Source organism: Dendropsophus ebraccatus, chromosome 1 (assembly GCF_027789765.1).
Source record: "Dendropsophus ebraccatus isolate aDenEbr1 chromosome 1, aDenEbr1.pat, whole genome shotgun sequence".
Classification (NCBI taxonomy): Eukaryota; Metazoa; Chordata; class Amphibia; order Anura; family Hylidae; genus Dendropsophus; species Dendropsophus ebraccatus.
In genome coordinates, this window is record NC_091454.1 from 46,373,107 (window position 1) to 46,399,466 (window position 26,360).

Here is a 26,360-nt window from a genome sequence, read left to right on the forward strand (position 1 = left end):
CATAGCCCGTGCTAAGCCATGCCCCCTGTAATTTATCCTGCTCTGTCTGTTACTGGAGACAGATTTTCCCTAACAACAGGTATTAAACAGCAGATTGCAGAGAAGTGGGACACCTGTTGGTGAAGACTTTAGGGCTGTTTTTGTTTTTCTGGGGCAAGAACACAAATGAGCATGGAAAGTCTGTGCGAAAGTGGGAGGAAAGCATGGAGACAAATTTATTCACATGTGTCTTGGAGCCTCCAGGACCATGACTGGGGTCTATGAGAAACAGAGAGAAGAGGCTACAATGGAAGTTTATGTGATAGAGAGGGTGCCATAAACAGATCCTATGTGAGACAGAAGGAAGCCATGAGCAGGAGTGTATATAAGGCTAGGTTTACACTGCCTACATGACATATATTTTTCAGGGTAGTCCCCAACATATACGCTTGACACATACCTGGCAAATGCTACTAGGCCCCATGGTACAAAAAAGTATTCTACACAATATAGTTTTTTTTTTTACAGAATTCAGCTGATGGAGTAGAGAGGTTCACGCTTTTCCATTCAGCAAACCCTGGTTCATACATCTCAAACTGAGGCCAACACCCTTGGCCTCCGTTAGATAATTGGGGATTTATGGTTCTGATTAACATGCGCTGGGACCTATGCCAGAGCTTGTGTTACATGGGGCCTTCTGGATCACTGCTAATGTGGTGTAAACCTAGTCTAAGAGATGGTGGCTATTAGTGGAGTCTATGTTAGTGAGGGGGAGTCTATGGGATTCAGAGCTTGGGGTACATTGTGTTGGGGGGGGGGGGGTCTATATAGTGTAATGTTGGGTAAATGAATGCAGTGATTTAAGCCCCTATTACACGGGGCGACTGTGAGGAGCAAACGAGCTCTGTCAGCACTCGTTTGCTCCTTGTTCCCCGCTCACTGCCGCCGCTACGACACGTGGCAGCAGGGAGCGGGTGAGAGCCGGGGGAGGGGCGCTAGATCGTCCGGGCAGCCCAAAGCATATAGCAGCGGTCTGCTGATTGCTGCTATATAAGTCATTTGTCTTTCAACATTTTGAAAGACAAATGACTACAATGATCAGCCGACATCGTTCATGTCGGCTGATCGTGTTCTATTACACAGGATGATAATTGTTCCCTGTAATAGGGCCTTTAGTCTGGGGCCGATTATTTCTTAGTTTTGCCTCTGATGTGATCTCTGTCCTTTCCCTGTGGCACTATTATATCCACAGCATGGCATTTGGGGGCACATTCAGCAGCAGCTGGCTTAGTACTGGAGGTAGCAGCAGGATCACTAACCAAAATTTGTTAATATGTCGTTGATCGAATCTTTTGAACTGACCATAAAATCGTTGGCTAAGCTTTCACAAATCGTTCGGCCTATGTACACATCTTTCGACGCTTATTACGATCCTTCACATACTAGAGTATACAAACCATCATAATTGCGTTGTTCACAAAATTGCTTGTTTGCAATCATTTATCATTAATCAGAGAAAACGAAAAATCACACCGTCTAATAGGACCCTTAAAGCCCTATTACACCAAGCGATTATTGGCCATATAGGTGTAATCGGTAGGGTTAAAAGGCAATGATCAGCAGACAATGTCGGCTGATTGTTGTCTTTTAACACTTTGAAAAAAAAACCCAATGCCGATAGCGACTGCCGCTATCTACTATGGGCCACCTAGACGACCTAAAGATCATCTGGCACTCCCTCCTGCAGCTCGTCTAATAGTGTCGGCAGCGAGCGCGGAACAAGGAGAAAGTGAACACTGACCTGACAGATCGGCACTCACTTGCACCTAACATTGGCCCATGTCATAGGACCCTTAGGGTGGTATTACACAGGCCGAGCAGGGCCCGATAATACCTGTAAAGAGCAGCTATCTGCTAGATCGTCGCTCGTTTACTGGGCCTATTACACGACCCGATAATTGTTAAACAAGGGCTGCAAGGACATCGTTACAATGTCCTTGCAGCCCTTGCATAACTATATACATTACCCATCCACGTTCCAGGGCAGCTGCTGCAGTCTTGTTCTCCCCGGGTCCCGCATGCTCTTACGTCAGAGTGACCTGTCAGCTGACATGCCACTCAGCCAATCACAGGCCAGGACCGCCGCAGCCTGTGATTGGTGGCCTGTCAGCTGACAGGCCACTCTGACATTACAGCAGACCACAGCAGCAGCCCTGGAACGTGGATGGGTAATGTATATTGTTAGTCGCCGGCCATGCACCGCTATTACACGTAGCGGTGCGCGGTCAGTGCCCGACAAAAATAGGTCAGAACCTATATCAACGATCAGCCAATGATCGTTGTCATCGGCTGTTCGTTGCATTTATTACATGGAACGATAATCGTTCCGTGTAATAGTACCCTTAACAGTAGCTCATATGTCTCCCTGCACTCACTCTCCCTGACTTTAATTCCTCCACTCCTTATAGACTTGCATTGGCAGCTTGTAATATGATCTCTCAGTAAGCTGTAGTTCCTCTTGAGTTTGTGGAAACAACAACCATCTGTACAGCTGGTCAATTTCCATATGGATTCTGTGCAGATTTGTTATCCACTTTGTAGGTACTGCTGAGTATTTTCCGATACCTAAAATCTGCAGCCTATCCGCCCTGTGGGAACATACTCTAAGAATTCTAGCTGAGAGCTTTTCAGTAAAAGTCGGCGCACTTAGAGTGGAATCATTTTACAACGACTGGAGCACTTTTCCTCCTTGCATGTATGTCATTACGGCCAAATCTTTGTGTTTATGGCAACAATTACAACATTTCCGGCAGTATCCAGCACCGAACATTGGGAGGAATATTATTTGATTAACAATTTTACATAAGTCGCTCAGGGGCCAAACAATGAAAAGTCCTCTGATCCTAGCGAAAGCCCAGACAAACCGCTTCAGGTCTGCAAAGGAAAATGTTAGGTAATGACTTAGGCCGTCTGATGCAGTCATTTCACTTGGTTCAGATAATGAATGGCGACAAATGATTGTTGTTGAGAGAAAGCGAATGTTTCCCTCTCGGGTTTCTTTGGTGAGAGGCATAAGAGCTCCCAGCCCTTGTTCAGCCCAGCACTTTCTCCACATGATTCATCCCTTATGTTAGAAATCTGAACTTTTGTTGTTATTTCACTGGTCTGGACCAGGAATGAGGAGCTGCCTTGAAGAGATTTCGGAGTGATTAAGCACCAGGCTGGCTTTCTCCTCAGCAGCCTTTGTGTGGGAATGGCTCCCCTTACATGACAACCACTAGCCCTGGGCACTCTGCAGCCACCGGGCCTGCTGGGCTTATCATTGACTAGGTAGCCAGGTGGCAACTTCTGTGCCTGAGGATGAGAAGACAGGAAGCGGCCCGGTAACGCATCTCTGACCTCTATGACCTGCACAACCTGGAAGACGCACGGTAAAAAAAAAAAAATAAGGATGGACGGACACCGTGATTTCATGGCAAGCGCCATCTTAACGAGTTGCGCTCCTACGCACTGAATGAACTTGCTGCATTCTTTGTTCAGTACCAATCGGAGATCAGTGACAGCTCCCGTCCCAGCACCTTCACTTCTCCCCGGGCGGAGGGTGTGCGTGTCTGCTAGTAAAAGGAGGGGGATCGACGAGTCCGGAGACGAGCTGATGCCTGTGAGGCAGTCTCCAGCACGGCGACCAAGTGAACTTATCACCTCACCTCACGGCGATCCCTGGCAATCTAGTAGATCACCGCGGAGCCGTCCTGTAGAGAAGAGGAGCGTCTCCGAAACTGGCCTGCAGCCACTGCTCTCCCCAGCTATGCACTCCGTTCTATCTCTCGCCACTTGCCTGTAAGAACTGTCACATTCTTGTGTGTGGGGTTAGGTAGGAGCTGAGCTCGGTCTGACCGTGTCATTCTTGCTTTGTCTCCTGCAGATGTCTGCACGTCCTGCTCTTGTGCTTTGGGCTACAGGTAGGTGACTGAGCTTCCCTTTGATTCATTGCTGGGATGGATGCAGTGCTCTTCTCCTTCCTGTCTCTCTGGTCAGCTCTCCTATATTGTTATCTCTTGTTTGGGGACTTGGGTCCTGGGGAAATCATAGCCGCCTATTGATATGGGAACACTTCATTTTGTACTTTAAAAAAAAAAAATTGCTTCCTAAGGAACTTAGCTTAAAATCCACATTTTTTCTTTGCCAAGGAAAGACTACTCCCTTTTCCGTCTTTTTTTTCTTCTTCTCTTTCCAAAGGAGATGAGATTTTTCCTTAAATTGATTTTAATTATGTGACCGCAGAAGTAAAGTTGACTTAAAAGAAGGAATAAGTGTAAGCACATACAGGAAGAAGAATTTGAAAAAAAAAGAAAAAAAATTCCTTCTTATTTATAGTGCAGCAACATTCCAGCCCTAGAAAAAAATGCGCCCAAATGTTTGAAAGATTTTGTTGGCGTTAGCAGTCATTTTTCCCCTCTGTTTCTACTTCTTGGTGTGGGAAGGTACACGTGAGTGTGAACAGGGCACACACCCTCTGTATGAACTAGGCTTTACACCATTACTGCTAATAGTGTTCCCCAACCTGTGGCTTGCCAGATGCTTTATAACTACAACTCTTGGCCGAAGACCTGATGGGAGATCTAGTTTTTGGTCAGTACTTTGTATCAAGACTTGGAACAGATCCTATTATCGGAAAAATGTTTACATCTTTTGTGTTTAAGACCCACTTTTACATATATCAAAGCGAAACAGCGACTGAACTGCTGCTGTGTGAAAGTGACCTTAAAGTGTCCATCCGTATAGTCAGATGAGGCTTTACTTTACGATCTTTGTCACTTTAATGCTTTTATTACCACTAAGGTCACCCCCTCCAGTTTTAGGACAGCCATGATGTTTACAAACACTATGGGTCTCACATCCTTCTCCTTGTATCTCTTCTCCACCATCAGGCAGGATCACTTTTTTTTCCCCTTTTACTAAGAAGTTAGGAAATAGAGAGATGGAGCTGCCAGCTAAGTGTTATGTACACCTGCCGTTCAGAAATAGACTTTCCTGTCCTCTGGAGCCGTATGGTGTCACGCTGTGAGAAAGCCTCAGTTGGAACGTGTTGGACTTGTCTTGTTAATGACATCTGAGATTTAAGTGTGTTCTGTAATGTGCAAAATAAGTGGAAAAATGTATGAGTAAGACTAGATATGACATTTGCCAGATTGCTGGGGCTGAGCGATGCTGTATTACCCATCAGTGGCTGTAATTTAAGCACTGATTTTCTAAGTGGCATTCGAAACACTTTGTTAAAACACTGCACGGATTGTATAATAAGTCGGGAATTCTTTGAAACTGTATATTCTTAAAGCTGCCAGTAAGCGTATTGCAACACAGGGAATACACATTATAAAGTGCGAGCGTATTGATTTCTACATAAAATGTGGTTTGGAAATTTGATTGTTCAGAGATTGATCTAGCCTTTCTGGCTTGATATTGTATATTGTACTCTTTGCCTAAAGGTACCCCTTTATAGTAATGCAGAACAGGACATTAATCAGGGCTTTTTTCTTATTCCTTCCAGTGAATCAGATGAAATTTGGCGTATTGCCTAGAAAGCACTTGCTAAAATCTGATCTTTTACTATAGCAGCTTTAAAACATTGGACGTTATTGGCATTTATACAGTTGGAACCTGGAGTTTTCCAAAGCAATAAAATGAACATGGTGTCTATTAGAACCATACTTTAAAGGCTGGATTCACACAAAGCGGTTTTGGAGTGTTTTTCTTCCACATTGGCCACATAAACATGTGTGTCTTTCAGACAGTTATGCCTGTTAAACTGCTCTATTATTGCTCTGGGCAGTATTAAAGGCGAAGTCAGGCCATTTGGAAAATACACCAGCCGGCAGGGGCAGGGGGGATACCTTTCTCTGTGCCCATGGTGAGTGGCAGGACCAGCCTCAGGACTCCCGCCAGAAGTCATTTTCCCCCGAGTTGCTGATGGACAGCTTACTCAGCCAATCAGTGACTGGAGCGGCATCCTACTCTAGTCACTGACTGGCTGAGCGAGCTGTCAATAAGCCAGGTTGTGACATCGGCAGCAGGGGAGATTTCGGAGCCTGGCAGGGGTCCCAAGGCCACTTACCGCGGGCATGGTAAGAGGTAAATTCCCCCCTGCCCCTGCCGGCTACCGACTTTTTAAAAATGGCCGGATTTTTCCTTTAACTTAGTATCTGTTATTTTAGTAACTATTTGTAGACTTTAAGGAGTATCAGTTCTGGGGCATCTTTATAGTAGTTTATATATAGCTTTATAGTGGCATTTTTTAGAGACTAAGCTCGAGCTGCTTAAAGACATTGGAAGGGTATCCCTAAATGATCTGACAGGATCCAAAGGTTTCATCAGGGAATAACCTATAGTTTAAATGAAGTGTTTTTTTTTACGTTAAACATGTTTTTAAAGAATTTTTGGTGATATTTTTTCTAATTTACCATTTTACTATCTATAGTATAAAATGATCTTTTTCATTCTATCCCTTAATCCTAAAACTAAGCTGAGACTTTCTGTTCTATCTGTGGTTATAAGTAGGAGGCTACTGTAAAGCGATCTGTGCTGTATTACAATGAAAGGTGACACCTGTACATCTAGATTTCAATTGATGAAGCTCACAGCTCACATATAGAATATGTTCAGTAATGTTTCATATTCATGTTAATGGGACAGGTCCCGTCCATTGTTGTCTGTGTCCATTGCGCTTGCTGTAATTTTACAAATTGCTATTAAAAACAGCCCAGGCAAGATGGCCTGAAAAAAAAATTACAATAAGAAAATAGAAACAGAGTGGCAAACAAAAGAACATGTATCAGTATCCGGCTCTAATCAGTAAAAAAATATAAGCAATACAATCCCTTGCATGCAGTCTGGTGAAGGGAGATGAAACTGCCGAAACCTGTAATTGCTTTTTTATGTACATTTTTACTGATTTTACCTAATAAATCAGTCATTTTATGTTTTTTACTCTACTCATTGTGAAGGCATTTTTGGCAATGCCAGTATACTTACCCAGGTACTTTTTTCTTCTCTCCACTGTTCTGTGACAGTGTCGGGAAAGATCATCCCGGTTAGTACTTCAGTACCGGCCGGGTGAACTTCATTTATGTTAAATTGGAATGCGGGCACACACGTGTGCACCTGCATCCCAATTCACCATAGCACACAATGGAAAGTGCGTCCGGAGCTGCACTTTCCATTGTGTGAACTGACAGTTCTGTGCGGCCACTATTCAATAAATAGCGGCCCCACAAAATTGACATGTCAGTTTTTCTTGTGGCTGCTTGGGATCCCGGAGTATACACTCTGTCCAGGATTCCATTGATTTCAGCACAATGCATATTTTGAATTAATCACAGTCATTGTTGCAAATCATAACAACGGCCGTGATTATTCAAAATATATGTTGTGGGAACGTGGCCTTTGGCTGTGTTGACACATCCATTTTTGGTCGTTTTGTCACAGTTTTTTTGGAGGGCCGTCATCTGCCAAAACACAGACGCTTTATGCAAATGAATGTCGCTATTCGCATAAAACAAAGATTTTGGCGTAAAAATGATGACTGCCCAAAAAAACACCCGCAAAATGGGCAAAAAAAGGAGTTGTGTGAACATAGCCTATGGCTGTGTCCATGTTATCCAGGACTCCCTAGGGAAGCATCCAACTTCTCCAGCCACCAGTAACCCGCGCATTCAGGTTCAGCAAGTTCGCTCAACGCTATTGCCAGTTTGTAGTCTGTTGCTATCAAAAAGAAGAAACAGGCAGAATTTGAACCCTCTTACTACTTGACAGTTTAATTATTATGTCCTAGACTGGCAGGACCAGAGTGATGGCTAGAGCCTTCTCATGCTCTGGAACAAAAATGATAGAATTACCACATTTAGAGGATGTTCACTCAGCTTTTTTTACTTCACAGCAAACACATAAATCACAGATATGACCAAGAACTATGTTTAATAGCTGAACATTGTGGCTTAATAAGGCATGCCTCCAACCAATGAAAGTAAATCCTTTTATTAATGGCAGGTGTTTTCCATATCAAGTAGATGAAAAAGTATGGAATCATTGAATGTTAAGGAAAAAATTCTGAAATTATTAGCAAAAAAAAATACCTTTTAGTACTTTTATGACTCCTCTTTGAGGCATAGGCTTCATTAATGATAGCAATATTCTACATCACGCTCCTTCCACCTTTCTCAAGGAGCAGTTGACAGACAGGATTTGCAAGATGAAGCCTTGTCATGGATCAGTTTATTTAATTTCCCCTTTAAATTTGCAGTTGGATTGAGACTATTTGCTGCCATGTCATTGAGTTTATATGGCTTTCCTGAACCAAAACTTTAACACTGTGCCAAGATGCATTACCGTCTTCAATAATTACATCATCAAACCTGTTTTCCATAGATAGTTCGATATAAGTGTCAGAATTTTCAATGTAACACCTTCACATTAGCTGTTGAGGTAATGATTGCCATTTCCCCTGGTCCTTTGCCGGACAGGTTGTATTTCCGTTTGAAAGTGTTTTAAAATAATTTCCATTGTTTAAATTGATAACCTTATTGTTAGGGCCAATCTGGAAAAACTGTGGTTCATGTATTCACTATTAGAAATACACAAAAAAAAAAGAAAAAAGAAAAAAAGAAAAGCCTCTGTCATCCAAAAAAGATAGAATCCTATCTTAAAGGGAACCAATCACCTCAAAAACGCATATATAGCTTTTTAAATGTGCTGTTTACAGCACACTTTCCATACATGTTTCTATATACTCCCTGCCTCCCCCGTGTAATCCATAAAGTAACTTTATAAAACTGGCGCCCGGTATGCAAATTACCTCAGGTAGTCACCTGGGCGGTGTTCGGCTAGATGGTAGTCACGGTCAGTCCGGGTCCCCTGGGCGTTCCCCGGCGGTAATCACGCCCCTCTGGGCGTGATTCAAATCATCCAGTAGCTCCAATGTCACTCAGGAGCGCGCCGTGCACGACTACAGCGCGCCTACGTTCTTAAGCCGCCGTGCATGCGCAGTACACCCGCTTCCATTCTGGCTGTACTGCGCCTGTGCAGAATAGCCTCTAATTCCGGCGAACACTGAGTTCGAGGCTATTCTGCACAGGCGCAGTACAGCCAGAATGGAAGCGGGTGTACTGCGCTGGTACAAGGAGTCAAAGAGGATTTTCCAAGTTTCTGAATAGCTGCAAGCTGCAATGCCTCCTCTCTCCCCCTCTTTGCTTTATTGACACCTGGAACCTGAGTCCCAAGCAGGGTCAGGTATAAGAGGCGGAAGTAAGTAGGTGTTTGCTGCACTTCGGGGGATCAGGAAAGCCTCTTTGACTCTTCTTACTGTATAATAGTATTCTTCTACATTCTGGAACCACAGACAGATATATCAAAGGTACCAGGTTTCTTCTTGTCCTAACCACTATCTAACAGTGTCAGCAGTTTGGAATGTGAATTACAGCTGAACTAAAGAGTCCCTTTGGGTTTTGCTGCTCATGCATGGTAAATAAGAAACTTCTTATTCTTACTTCCCCTCGCTACCCCAGGGTCCTCCTGTGGTGTCTTTGGGTTCCATGCTAAACAATCCCGCGCCCACTTTCGAGACGGTCTTTGTCTCGGCTGTAACAGTCTGCTCAGCCAATCAATGACTGAAGTAGGACAGCGACACCGCCTTTGGCTGATTGGGCTGTCACCACCAGCTGTTTATGTGGATGTGTACATTTCTATACAATTTGAAAACTAGATTGTGCCACCCTTTACTGAATGTGAAGAGTAGCGGTCAATTGTATATATACTGGGCCAAATAAAACAATGCAGTATCACAAGTTTGTTAGGTCAAGGTACACAGTACCTGTCATATATCTATCTGTGCTTCCAGGACGTAGAAAATGCTTTTATTCTCCTGTGCAAAGTGTCAAGAAGGCTTTCCTGAGCTCCTAAAGTGCTAAGGGTGGTTACACCTTCTCTCCCCCTATCCTCACTTTATTGACAGCCTGCTGGAAGTCCCAAGCTGGGTCAGGGATGGGAGGGGGAGTGAGGAGGTGTTACAGCCCTCAGCAAGAGCGTGCTTGACACTTTGCACAGAACATTGTGGTAGTAGTAGTAGTAGTAGTAGTAGTACAAGGCAGAATAGGAAGAGGTTTCACATTTCATTACATGATGGCATATTACTAGGATATGCCACTACTTTATGATCAGTGAACATCTATCCTCTGGGAGCTTAACAATCATATCCATGAAGGGGTGGTTTACTGTATCCCCTTTTGAATTATTGCCTAAATAGCATCAGATTTTATTTTTGGGGGGTAAATATTGCTGGACACCTAGATTTTGCAGGAAGCTGCAGACCTACAGTATTCCTGGTAGTTGGGTCACACTGCAGTTCTCTGTACAGCCTGGTTGCTGGTGGCCTTTGTGAAGGGAAAGGACAGGAAAGGTGAAAACATAAGATCCAATTACATTGTGGTCGGTCATATGTAGTAAATACTTCTGAAATACTTATGGGGGATGATACAAAGGTTGTGCTTAATGTAGACCTTGCAACAAGCTACCAACTATTGTGCAAACGTGTTTACACCAAAGTTTGTGACTTTTTACAAGGTTTGCACCTCACATGCTACGAGGGCTTGAAGTGGAGGCGCTGAAGGCAATATGTGGTATTAAGAACTGGGGTATGTAAACTTTTGATCAGGATCTTTTGGATATTTTTGGTTGTCATTATGAAAACACAGTAGTCTGACAATAAATGGCTTCACCCAACCACTAACCATGAGTAGGGAAAAAAAGTTTGTGTGTTATCATTCATATTCTCTGAAAAAAGGACAAAAACATAAATTCTAAACTTTGGAGCACAACTGTATTTTCAGATCCAGTGCTGTTTTTTTTAGTGGGTAATTTTAATTAGAAACCTGAATATGTATGAACGCACCATAAGAATGATTTAATCCAAATTTGTGCGTCTTTCTGATTCCGTTTGTATGGTGAAGGATAGTGCTGTTACATGAGCTGTTCCTGGTTTCCCTTGGGATTGGACTCTTATGTTGCATCTTATTGCATCATTTGAATTGTTTTTAAAGTTTTTTTTATGTGTTTCTAAGTTATAGGTGACTAATAAAGATGTATTTTCTTATGTTTAGACTAACTTTGCGTCATTTATCTATTTTCTTATTTGAACCATAGTGGTGTCTCTGGAGGCATGACATTACATCTTCCTTCCTTTATAATCTCTTGAATGAATGCTCTAGTATATGCCATATTACTACAATAAAATAAAGCTGCTCACAGCTAAACAACAGGGGTTCACAGTGCACTTCTAAAAAAAATGGCAAAAAAGTTTTACAGAAGCTATAAGGTTGGTGATCAGCAGTTAGAGTTTAGAAAGTGGGGTTCAGATTAGTGGCGTCTGAACACTTAGACCATACATTGAAAACTTTTCTCATGTCTCTGCCGTGTGAGAAGTGTTTTTTTTAATGGCAGTTATAATATAAGTGCATACACGTATAAGCTGTATGGTAGTGCCTCTGTACAGTGCAATACATATTACATGTTGTGTACAGCTATTTTTATCTGTGTCAGGATGGGATGCTCCTTTGAGCACAAACTTTTTTATTGCTGTACATTGTACTAGACCCTGAAGAAGTTCTTGTTCTTATCACAGGAAGTGATTTACAGCTTCCAGCAGCTGTTTGCACTTTAAGGCCATGTTCACACATGGCAAAACAGTTGCCGTTCTGTGACAAGGCCGCTCTCTGAGTTGTTCAACCTGGCCGATACTGCAGTATTGGCGGGTGAACATAACTTCAACTTACCGTACTTTCCTGGCGTATAAGACGACTTTTTAACCCTGAAAAATCTTCTTATACGCCAGGTATGGTCGCCCCATACGGTGGGGGAGCTAAAAAAATGGCTGCATCTCCACTGTATGAGGCGACCACTATAAAAAAAAACCTGTTAACTCACCTGATGCCCGTTCCCAACATCCGCATGTCTGCTGGGCCATGCTCGGCGCAGGCAATGTGACGCACACTGCCTGCGCTGGGGATCCCCAAAGATCTCCCGGGCAGCCGAGCATCTCATCGGAAAAGCTCGGCTGCCGGGAGAGCTTTGGGAGAATGCCTCTGTCATTCTCCCGAAGCTCATGCCTCTGTCATTCTCCCGAAGCTCTCCTGGCAGCCGAGCTTCTCCGATGAGGTGCTCGGTTGCCCGGGAGAGCTTTGGGGATCCCCAGCGCAGGCAGTGTGCGTCACATTGCCTGCGCCGAGCATGGCCCAGCTGCCGGGAATGGGCATCAGGTGAGTTAACTGTTGTTTTTTAATTTAGCTGCAGTTAACCCCTGCCTGACTGCAGCAGGGCTGTGGTCAGGCAGGGGTTACCATTTTCCGGCTTATAAGGCGAACCCCTGACAATCTTCTTCAGGGGTCGTCTTATATGCCCAGTTGCCTTATACGCCGTAAAATACAGTAATTGGAATGCAAGCACATTCGGGTGTGTCCGCACTCCAAGTAGCCATAGTACACAATGTAAAGTACAGCCGGAGCCGTACTTTACATTGTCTGTTGGCTAATTTTGTGCGGTCGCTGTTCACTAAATAGCAGCTGCACAAAATAGACATGTTAGATTTCTGTGCCGCCACATGGAATTCCGGACGCAGTGTATACAGTGTGTATATACTGCGGCCAGGATTCTATAGGGGTTAATGTGATCGGCCGTTGTGTAATAAAAAAATGCATAGTGTGAAAGAGGCCTTATACATACAGACTGTGATCACAGGATTCTATAGGGGTTAATGTGATCGGCCGTTGTGTAATCAAAAAATGCAAAGTGTGAAAGAGGCCTTATACATACAGATCAGTGATCACATTTACTACAGTTATGGTCTCAAGTTGCAGTATTTTCAATTTACAATGGTCATTCCAGATTTTTTTTTTTTAATATTGTAACTTGATTACTGTCAGGAAAGTATAAGAAGAATATGTGAACATGAGTACCATGCACAATTTTCCTTCTCCGCCCAACCACACTGGGCTTTTTATGCTTGGATTCCAGAGCGGCCAAGATTTTGCAGCCTGCCAGGCTGCTAGATCGTAAGACGTTTGAGTTGGTGAGGAACTCTGTACGATACTTCTGTGAGTTGAACGGGACTGGGCACTGACCCAGCTCCTGGAGTGGACCTGTAGGTACCACATGACAACAGCACTATCACTTTCCTTTCATACCACTTTTCTGGCTCCCTCTCTGGCTTTCTTCCCTCGTCTCTCCATTTGGTTATTTTTTTACCTAAAAGTCCATATAATGATTGGCTATTTCAGTGTGAGAAAGCATTGGGAAAAAAGAAAAAGTGACTGGTCTTGTGAAAACTTTGCTCAGTAATCAGTGCATCTCTCAGTACGATAAGATGACTAGACAAAAACAGAAGGAAATGATATTGAATAAACACAGACGTTCAGTGGGCCTCATGCATTAAGCTGAGAAAGAAAAACACGAAACAAGCGGCAAGATAGAGAATAAAATTAAAATATATTAAATACCAAAGTAGAGCAGGAACGGAGAGCAAATAACATGGATGACAGTAAACTGAATTTGGAGTTGACTCTGGGAATCCAGAGGCTACAAAAATGAGTGCGTCTGGTTGTGTTTAAAATATACAAGATGAAAGCAATACAGAAGTACTAGAAATAATTCTGGAGGCAGTGAATAGCTCAACTCAGCTGTAGATCCTTCATGGTAATCGCGTTGTGTCAGATCAGACATTGCCAGATGATCCATCCAAAATAAGAGGCTGTTTGGAGGTCACAGATTATTGTCAAAGACAATAACAGTCAAAGATTTAGAAGAAAATCTGCCACTACTATATACTGCTCTGTTACAAGGTATCACTGTGTTTCATGCAACCGATGTCATAAAAACGTTTCCTCCAAAACAATATAGGCAGAAAGCTGTCAGTCAGCTGGAGGTGGTGGTGGTGGTGGGGAGCCACAGTTCATGAATATCAAGGATTACAGAGCCCACAAATGATTGTATTTTGCAGACTATTCCACTGTATTGCTGCATCAACAAACACGCAATTTGGCTGCAGCAACATATACACATTTCCACACACAGCTTTTCTCATATATATATATATACAGTGGTGCCTTGGATTACGAGCATAATCCAAATCCACTCTTAAACCAAAGCAAATTTCCCCATAACAAATCATAGAAATGCAGACAATTGGTTCCACACCCCAAAAATAATGATTTATTATTCTGAATAACATGTAAAACAAATGAAACAAACATTCAGAAACAGCAGAATATGTGATATAATAAGTTACTGTACAGTAATGGAGAGGATGGGAAACACAAGAGCGGACAGAGACTGCAGGGAGCATGAAGGAATGAGCAGGACAGATGTGGGCACATACATGCAGCATTCTCTGTCCGGGGAGAGAGGACAGCTATGGAGAGATTACCTCCACAGTCCTGTCCCCTGATGCAAGCCCCAGCCTGAAGTTGATCTACTATGATTTGGAAGGTGAGGGAGACACCCTGGGCTGTAGACCACAATGTGCACACCATGCCCCTCCTCCACTCCCGCTCCCACCCAGTACAGGGAGCTCTTAAACCAAAGCAATGCTCTTAAACCAAGTCACAATTTTGAAAAACTGTGAGCTCTTAAACCAAAACGCTGTTAAACCAAGTTACTCTTAAACCAAGGTACCACTGTATATATATATATATATATATATATATATATATATATATATATATAGTCTAGATAGGTTTGGACATATGATTCTTACTCCTTGTGGGAAGCTGGATGGAATGTGCAAATCACATCCCGCTTCCTCATTTGCCCAACACCAATCACATGGATCACTGGGCAGGAGGAAGGAGAGGACTGTATAGTGAATGACTGCACATTTCTTAAAGTAGTAAAGTACAATGCTGAATCAGCACTTCACTTGTGAAGCAGTCAGGGCAGTATGACATTGTAATTATACAAAATATGAAATCTGACCTGAGTGCAACTAGAACAAATGATATTCATCTAATTTACATTTCTCTTCTGCTCATTCACTTTGCACTTTGTTAATTGCCAAAAATAAATTATTAACACTTCTAGTTTTGAAATTTTTATATTTCAACTCATAACCCCATTAAACATTACAGAAATCATAAAAACAATTATAATTCATTCATTCATTTGGCCCTTAAGGAAACGAAGAAAGAAAAAATCTTTGTATCTGACAGTCTGTGGGGAAATGGCTTATGGCTCTACTAGGCATTGCTCCCACCTAGCCAGAATCCTGCTCCACACTAATGAGGGGCAACACCCTGAAACAGTTGTCTGTAGATGGTTACCTTGCCTTGGTTTTTCCCTTGTCATTATATTGATTTATAAGGCCAAGTAATATGGTGGTTTTGGTAGTTTCCCTACAGGAGCCAGGGGCGCCGCAATGATGAGGCGACCTGAATCGTCTGCCTCAGGCGGCGCCACCAGCTATCTTCCTGGGGGCGGCATTCAGTGGCAGATTATAATATGAGCGGTTCGGGCGGCCGCCCACATTATAATCCGCCACTGACTGTACCCAGGGCCGCTTTAACCAGAGGGCACATGGTGCACGTGCACCGGGCCCACTGGTTAAAGGGGCCCCCCCGAGCAGGCCGGCCGTTGCTATGTGCGACCAGTGCGGTCGCACAGGGCTCCGGCCACCAGCCTGTCATGGGGGAGCGCCATGGATGGGTAATCTACTTACCCCTCCATGGCGCCCCCTGCAGGGCCCCCCCGTCCGCCGCTGCCCCCGCCCGCCCGCTGCTGCTGCGGCGCTTCAGCGCTGCAGCAGCAGCGACACTGACAGAGAGAGAGCCATTGGCTCCCTCCCTGTCAGTCACTCACTCTTGTGGCCGCACTTCCTGCGGTCACAAGAGGCCGCGCTCTCCCTCTAGCGCCCGACGTCACTGGAGCGTCGGCGCGAGGGTGAGGGGAGTGCAGCCTCTTGTGACCGCAGGAAGTGCGGCCACAGGAGGGAAGAGAAGAGGAACGCGTGGACCCAGGTGAGTAACAGTGTTTGTTTTTTTCAATGTTATATGGGAGGGGGAGCTATATACTATTGGGGAGCACAGGGGGCTATATACTATGGGGGAGAACGGGGGCTATATACTATTGGGGAGCACAGGGGGGCTATATACTATGGGGGAGAACGGGGGCTATATACTATTGGGGAGCACAGGGGGGCTATATACTATGGGGGAGAACGGGGGCTATATACTATTGGGGAGCACAGGGGGCTATATACTATGGGGGAGAACGGGGGCTATATACTATTGGGGAGCACAGGGGGCTATATACTATGGGGGAGCACAGGGGAGCTATATACTATGGGGGAGCACAGGGGGCTATACACTATGGGGGAGCACAGGGGAGCTATATACTATGGGGGAGCACAGGGGGCTATACACTATGGGGGAGCACAGGGGAGCTATATACTATGGGGGAGCACAGGGGGCTATATACTATTGGGGAGCACAGGGGAGCTATATACTATTGGGAAGCACAGGGGGCTATATACTATTGGGGAGCACAGGGGAGCTATATACTATGGGGGAGCACAGGGGAGCTATATACTTTGGGGGAGCACAGGGGGCTATATACTATGGGGGAGCACAGGGGGCTATATACTATGGGGGAGCACAGGGGGCTATACACTATGGGGGAGAACGGGGGCTATATACTATTGGGGAGCACAGGGGGCTATATACTATGGGGGAGCACAGGGGGCTATATACTATGGGGGAGCACATGGGAGCTATATACTATGGGGGAGCACAGGGGGCTATACACTATGGGGGAGCACAGGGGAGCTATATACTATTGGGGAGCACAGGGGAGCTATATACTATTGGGAAGCACAGGGGGCTATATACTATTGGGGAGCACAGGGGAGCTATATACTATGGGGGAGCACAGGGGAGCTATATACTTTGGGGGAGCACAGGGGACTATATACTATGGGGGAGCACAGGGGGCTATATACTATGGGGGAGCACAGGGGAGCTATATACTATGGGGGAGCACAGGGGGCTATACACTATGGGGGAGAACGGGGGCTATATACTATTGGGGAGCACAGGGGGCTATATACTATGGGGGAGCACAGGGGGCTATATACTATGGGGGAGCACATGGGAGCTATATACTATGGGGGAGCACAGGGGGCTATACACTATGGGGGAGCACAGGGGAGCTATATACTATGGGGGAGCACAGGGGAGCTATATACTTTGGGGGAGCACAGGGGGCTATATACTATGGGGGAGCACAGGGGAGCTATATACTATGGGGGAGCACAGGGGAGCTATATACTATGGGGAGCACAGGGGGCTATATACTACTGGGGAGCACAGGGGGCTATATACTATGGGGGAGCACAGGGGGCTATATACTATGGGGGAGCACAGGGGGTTATATACTATTGGGGAGCACAGGTTAGCTATATACTATTGGGGAGCACAGGGGCTATATACTATTGGGGAGCACAGGGGAGCTATATACTATTGTGGAGCACAGGGGTCTATATACTATGGGGGAGAGCACAGGGGGCTATATATTATGGAGAGCACAGGGGGGCTATATACTATTGTGGGAGAGCACAGGGGGGCTATATACTATTGGGGGAGAGCACAGGGGGCTATATACTATTGTGGGAGAGCACAGGGGGGCTATATACTATTGTGGGAGAGCACAGGGGGGCTATATACTATTGTGGGAGAGCATAGGGGGGCTATATACTATTGGGGGAGAGCACAGGGGGGCTATATACTATTGTGGGTGAGCACAGGGGGCTATATACTACTGGGGAGAGTGCACAGGGGGGCTATATACTAATGGGGGAGCGCACAGGAGGGCTGTATATAACTGGAGGAGCACATGAGGGTCTATATACTACAGGGACACCTTAAAACTATGGAGGCACAGAGGGGTGTAACTATGTAGGAGTACAGAGGGGTGTAACTACTGTATAGGGGTACAAGGGACCTAACTACTGTATGTGTTGGAGCCTAAAATATTTGTCTGGCAGATTCTGGAGAGAAGATTCACAGCCAGGAGAAGACTTCAAGGTGGCCCACGCTGGATGGAGAGAAAAAGAAAAGGTGACAGACTCTGATCGGAGAAGACGCCTCCGGTGAGTCACTGGATGTAACTTCACTCTGTTATAGGCTTGTACTGATAGGGGTCATGATGTGGCGGTATTATGTAATGGTATCAATGGTGATATCTTTCTGTTTTGTTTAGTGCAGTTTTTATGTAATATGTAATCACTGAATGGTGGAAATAGTGTTATAAGGTAACTACTGTATGTATTGGGGCTCTTGATACAGTGTGGGGGCAAATTCAGTACATTATACAATGTGCAGAAAGGTAAGGGGGGGCCCACTCTTGAGGGCTGTGCACTGGGCCCACCAATGTATTAAAACGGCCCTGACTGTACCATGTACTGGAGCCCCCCCGCCCCCGGGCAGTATCTGTAATGAGATGCTGTGAGCGGGGGAGACTGTATTCATAAGCGCCGCGCTGTACTAAATCAGCCGCGCGGTGCTGATACTACAGCGCGGCGCTTATGAATACAGTCTCCCCCGCTCACAGCATCTCATTACAGATACTCCCCGTGCGCCGGAAGTCACAGGCACAGGCGCACGGGGAGCTCTGTGATGCGCGCGCTGCCGGGGACAGGACGGGACACCCCGGGCAGCCGCACATCAGCCGGGACCAGACCAGAGAGGCTCGACGGGGGAACGGAGGGCAGGTGAGTTGTGTGCTGTTTTTTGTTTTTGTTTTATCTGCTGTGCAGGGGGGGGGGAGAGGGGGACCATCTATAAGGGAGGGGGGGGAAGGGGGCCATCTATAAGGGAGGGGGGAAAGAGGGGGACGATCTATAAGGGAGGGGGGAAAGAGGGGGACGATCTATAAGGGAGGGGGAGAGGGAAGAGGGGGACCATCTATAGGGGGGGGCCATCTATAAGGGAGGGGGGAAAGAGGGGGACCATCTATAAGGGGGGGCCATCTATAAGGGAGGGGGGAAAGAGGGGGACCATCTATAAGGGGGGGACCATCTATAAGGGAGGGGCGGGAGGGGGACCGTCTATAAGGGGGGGGAAGAGGGGGACCATGTATAAGGGGGAGAGGGGGACCATCTATAAGGGAGGGGGAAAGAGGGGGACCATCTATAAAGGGGCATCTATAAGGGAGGGGGGAGAGGGGGGACTATGTATAAGGGGGGGAGGGGGACCATCTATAAGGGAAAGGGGACCATCTATAAGGGAGGGGGAGAGAGGGAAGAGGGGGACCATCTATAAGGGGGGGGAAAGAGGGGGACCATCTATAAGGGGGGGGAGAGGGGGACCATCTATAAGGGGGGGAGAGAGGGAAGAGGGGGACCAACTATAAGGGGGGGGGAAGAGGGGGACCATCTATAAGGGGGGAAGAGGGGGACCATCTATAAGGAAGGGGAAAGAGGGGGACCATCTATAAGGGAGGAGGGAGAGGGGGACCATCTATAAGGGGGGGAGAGGGGGACCATCTATAAGGGAGAGGGGACCATCTATAAGGGGGGGAAGAGGGGGACCATCTATAAGGGGGGAAGAGGGGGACCATCTCCTAAAAGATCAGCACCCTCCTCTCCTGACATCCTCTGTGCTGCTGGGACTTCTCCTATAGGATTAGCACCCTCCTCTCCTGACATCCTCTGTGCTGCTGGGACCTCTCCTATAGGATTAGCACCCTCATCTCCTGACATCCTCTGTGCTGCTGGGACCTCTCCTATAGGATTAGCCCCCTCCTCTCGTGACATCCTCTGTGCTGCTGGGACCTCTCCTATAAAGTCAGCCTCCTCCTCTCCTGACATCCTCTGTGCAGCAAGGGACCAAACATTATGTTTATTGGGGACAGCAGTGGGGGGGGGGCAGTAGTGGATTATAATGTGGGCGGATTGACGGGGGGGGGGGGGCGTCATTCTATAGTTCGCCTCGGGCAGCAGAGAGGCTAGAATCACCCCTAACAGGAGCCACCCCTTGGGTCCTTCCCGGAGGGATATCTGGCTAGTCCTGTTTTTTAAGACTCTTAATTGAGTCAAATTCTGATGTTGGATTAAAGGACATTGTTCTGGAGAGGACTACTTATTATCTATGTTAGGCCCTCTTCACACGTCCGGAAAAACCACCCGGATTTCCTATAGAAATCACCCATAGACTTTAATTAGTCACGGACACCCTTCCGGATTTTTCCGGAAGGGTGTCCGTTCCGGAAAATATGTCGGAAAAAATAGGACATGTCCTATTTTTGTCTTGAATTCCGGCCCGGACGCCCCCATAGAAGTCTATGGGAGCGCCGGAATCACGGGCACTTTCCTGATGTACATCAGGAAAGTGCCCGGGATTCCGGATTGGTAAGAGCCCGCTGGCACCCCTCCGGACAGCCTCCCTGTCCCCTGAGCTCACCACAGCTGCCTGCTGGAGCTCACCGCCCGACCCTCTGCATCCTCCCCGGGGCCCAATGATGCTGCCCTCCCCCCCCCCCCCCCGATGGCCTGGGAGAGCTCTACACCTCTGGCCTGGGACATATCATAGAATCCCATGGCTTCAGGTACCATCTTTATGCCAATGACACTCAGATCTACCTCTCTGGTCCGGATGTCACCTCTTTGCTATCCAGGATTCCAGAGTGTCTATCGGCCATATCCTTCTTCTTCTCCTCCCGCTTTCTAAAACTCAACATGTACAAAACAGAACTTATCATCTTTCCCCCATCTCGCTCCACCCCGCCTTCTAATCTGTCAATCACTATCAATAGCTGTACTCTGTCCCCTGTCCCCCAAGTCCGCTGACTTGGAGTCACCTTTGACTCTGCCCTGTCCTTTAAACCACATATTCAGGCCCTGACCACCTCCTGCCGCCTTCACCTCAAAAACATTTCCAGAATACGCTCTTTCCTCACCCCTGACTCTACCAAACTGCTGGTACATGCTCTCATTATCTCCCGCTTGGACTACTGTAACATCCTCCTCTCTGGCCTTTCAGCTAACTCCCTTGATCCCCTCCAGTCTATCCTTAACACTGCTGCCCGACTAATCCACCTTTCCCCTCGCTTTGCCTCAGCCTCACCCCTCTGCCAATCCCTCCACTGGCTCCCCATTGCCCAACATATTCACTTTAAATTGTTGACCATGACATACAAGGCAATGCACAACCTGTCCCCTCCGTACATCTCTGACCTGATATCCCGCTACCGTCCCTCACGCAACCTTCGATCCTCCAGTGACCTCCGTCTCCGCTCCCCCCTTGTTCGTACCTCGCACAACCGCCTCCAAGACTTTGCCCGAGCCTCCCCCATACTCTGGAACTCGCTACCCCGACACATCCGTCTCTCATCCACCATCAAGTCCTTCAAAAGTAACCTGAAAACCCACCTCTTCAAACTAGGCTACAACATACAATAACTCTGCATCACACTTGACTGGCTGCACTTTACCTCCTGTTTCTCTCCCTATACCCTATAGATTGTAAGCCCTCGCGGGCAGGGTCCTCTTCCCCCATGTACCAGTCTGTCTTTTGCCTTCATGTAATGTTTTCTGATCTTGTATTGTTCCTGCCTGTTGCCTATCTATTGTATAGCGCTCTGGAACTAACGGCGCTTTATAAATAAATAATAATAATAATCAGCAGCCGGGACCTCACCGGTAATGACACGCTGCAGCGATCGCGCTGCCGTGTGTCATTAACCCCATAAACCGACCGCGGCGTTTAAGTGTAAGTGACAGGGGGAGTCCCCTGTCACTTACCGATCGGGACCCCCGCAGTGTGACTGCGGGGGTCCCGATCGGTAAAACGGACCGCCAGAGGTCTCTCACCTTCCTCCGTGCGGTCCAATCGGCGATCTGCTGCACTGAGCCTGCACAGGCAGGCTCAATGAGCAGATCGCTGATAACACTGATCAATGCTATGCCTATGGCATAGCAATGATCAGTGTGTGTAATCACACTAGTGTATGTAAAAGTCCCCCAAAGGGACTTCAAATGTGTAAAAAAAAAAAGTTAAAAACACTAACACACTACCCCAAAACCCCTCCCCCAATAAAAGTTGAAATCACCCCCCTTTCCCATTATATAAATAAAACATATAAAAATAAATAAACAAATAAACATATAATATACCGTAGCGTGCGTAATTGTCCAATCTATTAAAATATTACAAGCGTCATTGCGAACGGAGAACGGCGTACACGAAAATAGGGGGAAAAAGTGCGCGGATTACCGATTTAATGTTACATTATATATAAAAAATTTTTATAAAAAGTGATCAAAACGTCCGATCTTCACAAATATGGTATTAATAAAAACTAGAGATCATGGCGGAAAAAATTACACCCCATACAGATGAAAAAATAAAACCGTTATAAGCGTCACAATAGTTCCATTTTATTTATAATTAATTGCCAAAAAAAAGGATTTCATTTAAAAAAAATATATAACATTAGAGAATCTGTGTAACCTGCATATGGTTGTGTTCGGACTGACCTATAGAATAATGGTATCATGTCGTTTTTACCATATAGTGCATTAGGTAGACACAGGAACCCCCCAAACGTTACCATATTGCATTCTTTTTTACGATTTCACCAATTTATATCTTCATAAATAATATATTTGGGATTCCGTCATACATGTTATGGTAAAATAAAAGACGCCATTACAAAGTACAGCTATTCCTGTAAAAAACAAGCACTTACATGGCTTGTAGATAGAAAACTGAAAGTGCTAGAGCTCTTAGAAGGGGAGGAGGGAAAAACGAAAACACTAAGATCAAAATTTGCGCGGTCCACTGGGTCATTTTGGGCCTGGTCCTCAAAGGGTTAGGAAACTTTGTAATTGGGTTTATTAGCTGAAAAAAGAATTTTTATCATGAAAAAGCAGTTTGAAACTCTCCCCCCTGTCTTCATGGTTTTCCTATGGAGAGAGAAAGTAAAAGCAGCAAAACAGGACAACAAAGAGTTAATTTACATTCACATTGCGGACTCTCTCCTCTGACAGTCACCAGGGACCTCTCTGACCTCTAATTAGGGCTCCGAATAGCTCCCCTGCTGAGCAATCCGTTGTTCTTGGGTTTTAGCTGCCCGCTAATCTCGCTCCTTTCCCCTCCTACCTCCCCTCTTTATAGACCAGACAGATCCGACTGATGAAAAAACAGTCGAGATTTCCTGATTCTGAGGAGTGGATGACAGAAAGGAGAGGAGGGGGGACCTGGGAAAAGGCTTTTTACATGCAGATAATGGCATATTTGGCTAATAAACCCAATTACAAAGTTTCTTAAAATTGCCTGGACTATTGATTTCTGCAAAATAAAATTAACGATAGTGACACTTTAAGTATCTGTTTGGTGGGGTTGAGATTAGTGCTTTGTGCAGCCTGTTAATTTTCTTCCACACTAAACTCACTCAACCATGGACCTTGCTATGGAGTACAGGGCAATGGGGCACAGTCATGCTGCAATAGAAAGGGGCTAAACCCATACTGTACACAGTTGCAAGCAATTGACTACACTTTGATGCTGAAGCATCAATATTTCTCTTCAATGGAACTAAGGGCCAACCCATGATTAACAATCCCATAGCATTATACTCCTCCCCCAAGGATTACAGTTACCATAGAGCAGTCAGGCATGTGTCATTGTGTACTATCTACTAGTATTGTGCTTGGTGATGTAAGACTTGCATGTAGTTGCTTGGCCATGGAAACCTTTGCCATGTTTTTCCTGCTGAATTTAATGCCAAATGAGGTTTGGAACTCAAACTATTGAGTCAGCAGAGTGTTGGTGACTTTATTCACTATGTGCCTCAGCACTTGGCAACCCTATTTTGTAACTTTACATGGTCTGTAACTTTGTGGCTGAATTGCTGTGGTTTCTAATCACTTCCACTTTTCATTAATACTACTCACGGTTGATCATAGAATATCTGCAAGAAATTTCAGAAACTGACTTGTTGCAATGGTAGCATCTTATTACCACACAGGTTTCTGTAAGATCCTAAGACTGAACCATTTTTTTCTTAAATATTATAAAAAAAAATTCTTATGCCATGTTCCTTTAAAAGGACCTGCAGCTAATTTCTTAGGACCCTATTACACATAAATACATACATACATACATACAAAGCCATAAGAAGAAGAAGCTAGTAGGTTAAATACATAATAAATGGTGCACAAAAAAATCATGAAAAAATGTCTTGAAGGTCCAGAGTAAAGTTTGCAAGTTTAGAAAAACTAAACCACAGAATGGTAGTGAAAATTATACTGATGAAGGGAAGTAAATACTGTAGAAACGTTCGGTCAGTCATTCTCAATATTAGTTTGCAGATATAGGCTATATTCTTACAATGTCTTTTTTTGGCCATATATCAGATGTCTTTTTGAACAGCTGTCATTTAGAAGTGAAGACACTGCCGTATTTTGTATAATACAACATTATTTTACCTTCAATATGACGGATTAAAAAAAAAATCTGGGGGGAGATCTATCAAACATGATGTGAAGTGAAACTGGCTCAGTTGCGCCCAGCAACCAATCAGATTCCACTTTTCATTCTTTACAGACTTTGGGAAATGAAAGGTGGAATCTGATTGGTTGCTAGGGGCAACTGAGCCAGTTTCCCTTTACACTTCCCTTTGATAAATCTCCCCCATTGTGTGAACATTGTGACTTTTCGCACCCACACCCATCAAGCTTTGCGTTCAGTTCCTAGCAGGCACATATATTCATACATATAATGGCCCAACCAAGGGGTGGCTCCTGTAGGGAGACCACCAAAACCACCATGTTACGTTGCCTTATAAATCAAGGCCAGATACCCATCCACAGACAGCTGTTTTGGGGTGTTGCCCCTATTTAGTGTGGAGCAGGATTCTGGCTAGGTGGGAGCAGACTGTTAGATACAAAAATTCTTTCTTTCTTGGGTTCCTTAAGGGCCAAATGAATAAATGAATTATAATTGTTTTTATGATTTCTGTAATGTTTAATGGGGTTATAAGTTGAAATACACAAACAGAACACCAAACTTTAAATTGAGATTTATTTTTACCAACCATGTCTTTCTATACTTCAAATACTCTTCTATTTTACTTTTCATTTGTTGTTCCAAAAGATTCCAAGTTCACATAATCAATCTGTCAACATTTGGAACTAGAATATATAGTTTGCAGATATAGGCCATATTCTTGCAATGTCTTTTTTTGGTCATATTTTAGATGTCTTTTTGAACAGCTGTCATTTAGAAGTGAAGACACTGCCGTATTTTGCATAACACAACAGTATTTTACCTTCAATATGACGGAATAAAAAAAAAATAATCTGGGGGCAGATTTATCAAACATGGTGTAAAGGAAACTGGCTCAGTAGCAGCCAATTAGATTCCACTTTTCATTCGTTACAGACTCTTTGGAAAATGAAAGGTGGAATCTGATTGGTTGCTAGGGGCAACTGAGCCAGTTTCCCTTTACACCATGTTTGATAAATCTCCCCCATTGTGTGAACATTGTGACTTTTCGCACCTACACCCATCAAGCTTTGCGTTCAGTTCCTAGCAGGCACATATAGTCATACATCTGGCCACTCAGCCAATCACAGGAAGTGGCACCATTAAAACTGCATCAGCAAAAAATAAATGATAGATGAGTATCCTTTTTTAATTTTTTTCTTCTCCTTTTTTTCCCTCTCCTCCTTTTTTCTCTTTATTTATGTTGCATGGTACATATCTTTGCTAATTTGGTCCCTGTCCCCATTAGAGTCGACTCTCTAAATTCTTCTATCTGTATAGCCAGTAGTTAGAACCCCACCAGTTGGATATTGATGGCTCATTCTTTGGATAGACCATGAATTACAAAAAGGCCTAGGAAACCCCTTTAGTTTGCAGAATGAAAGGGGTTGTCCGGCGATAAAAAATTATTCACAGAATAACACACATTACAAAGTTATACAACTTTGTAATGTATGTTATGTCTGTGAATGGCCCCCTTCCCCGTGTTTCCCCCCACCCACGCTAGACCCGGAAGTGTGGTGCATTATACTCACCGCATCTCGTGTCGTCCACGGTCTCCGATCCTTAGCAGTGACGTCTTCTTCGGGAGGCCAGCGGATCTTCCCGAGTGCCGGCCACCCTCTGCAGCGTCATCCGAAGCTCAGCCGCGATTGGCTGAGCATAACTGTGCTCAGCCAATCGCGGCTGAGCGGCTGATGACGCGGCCACGTCATCAGCTGCTCAGCCGCGATTGGCTGAGCACAGTTATGCTCAGCCAATCGCGGCTGAGCTTCGGATGACGCTGCAGAGGGCGGCCGGCAC

General features: G+C 45.2%; 1 protein-coding gene across 2 annotated transcripts in view; it reads left to right on the forward strand.

Moving 5' to 3' along the window:
- The first annotated feature begins 3,135 nt into the window (after positions 1 to 3,135).
- Positions 3,136 to 26,360, forward strand: part of FGF18 (fibroblast growth factor 18) — a 125,617-nt gene continuing 102,392 nt past the window's right edge. For both annotated transcript variants that reach the window (XR_011360223.1, XM_069954231.1), the window contains exons 1-2: positions 3,136 to 3,819; positions 3,905 to 3,941. Coding sequence is in view for 1 of the 2 variants with exons in the window: in XM_069954231.1 (XP_069810332.1) it covers positions 3,494 to 3,819; positions 3,905 to 3,941 (363 nt within the window). In the remaining variant the exon portion in view is untranslated. The remainder of the gene's footprint in view (positions 3,820 to 3,904; positions 3,942 to 26,360) is intronic.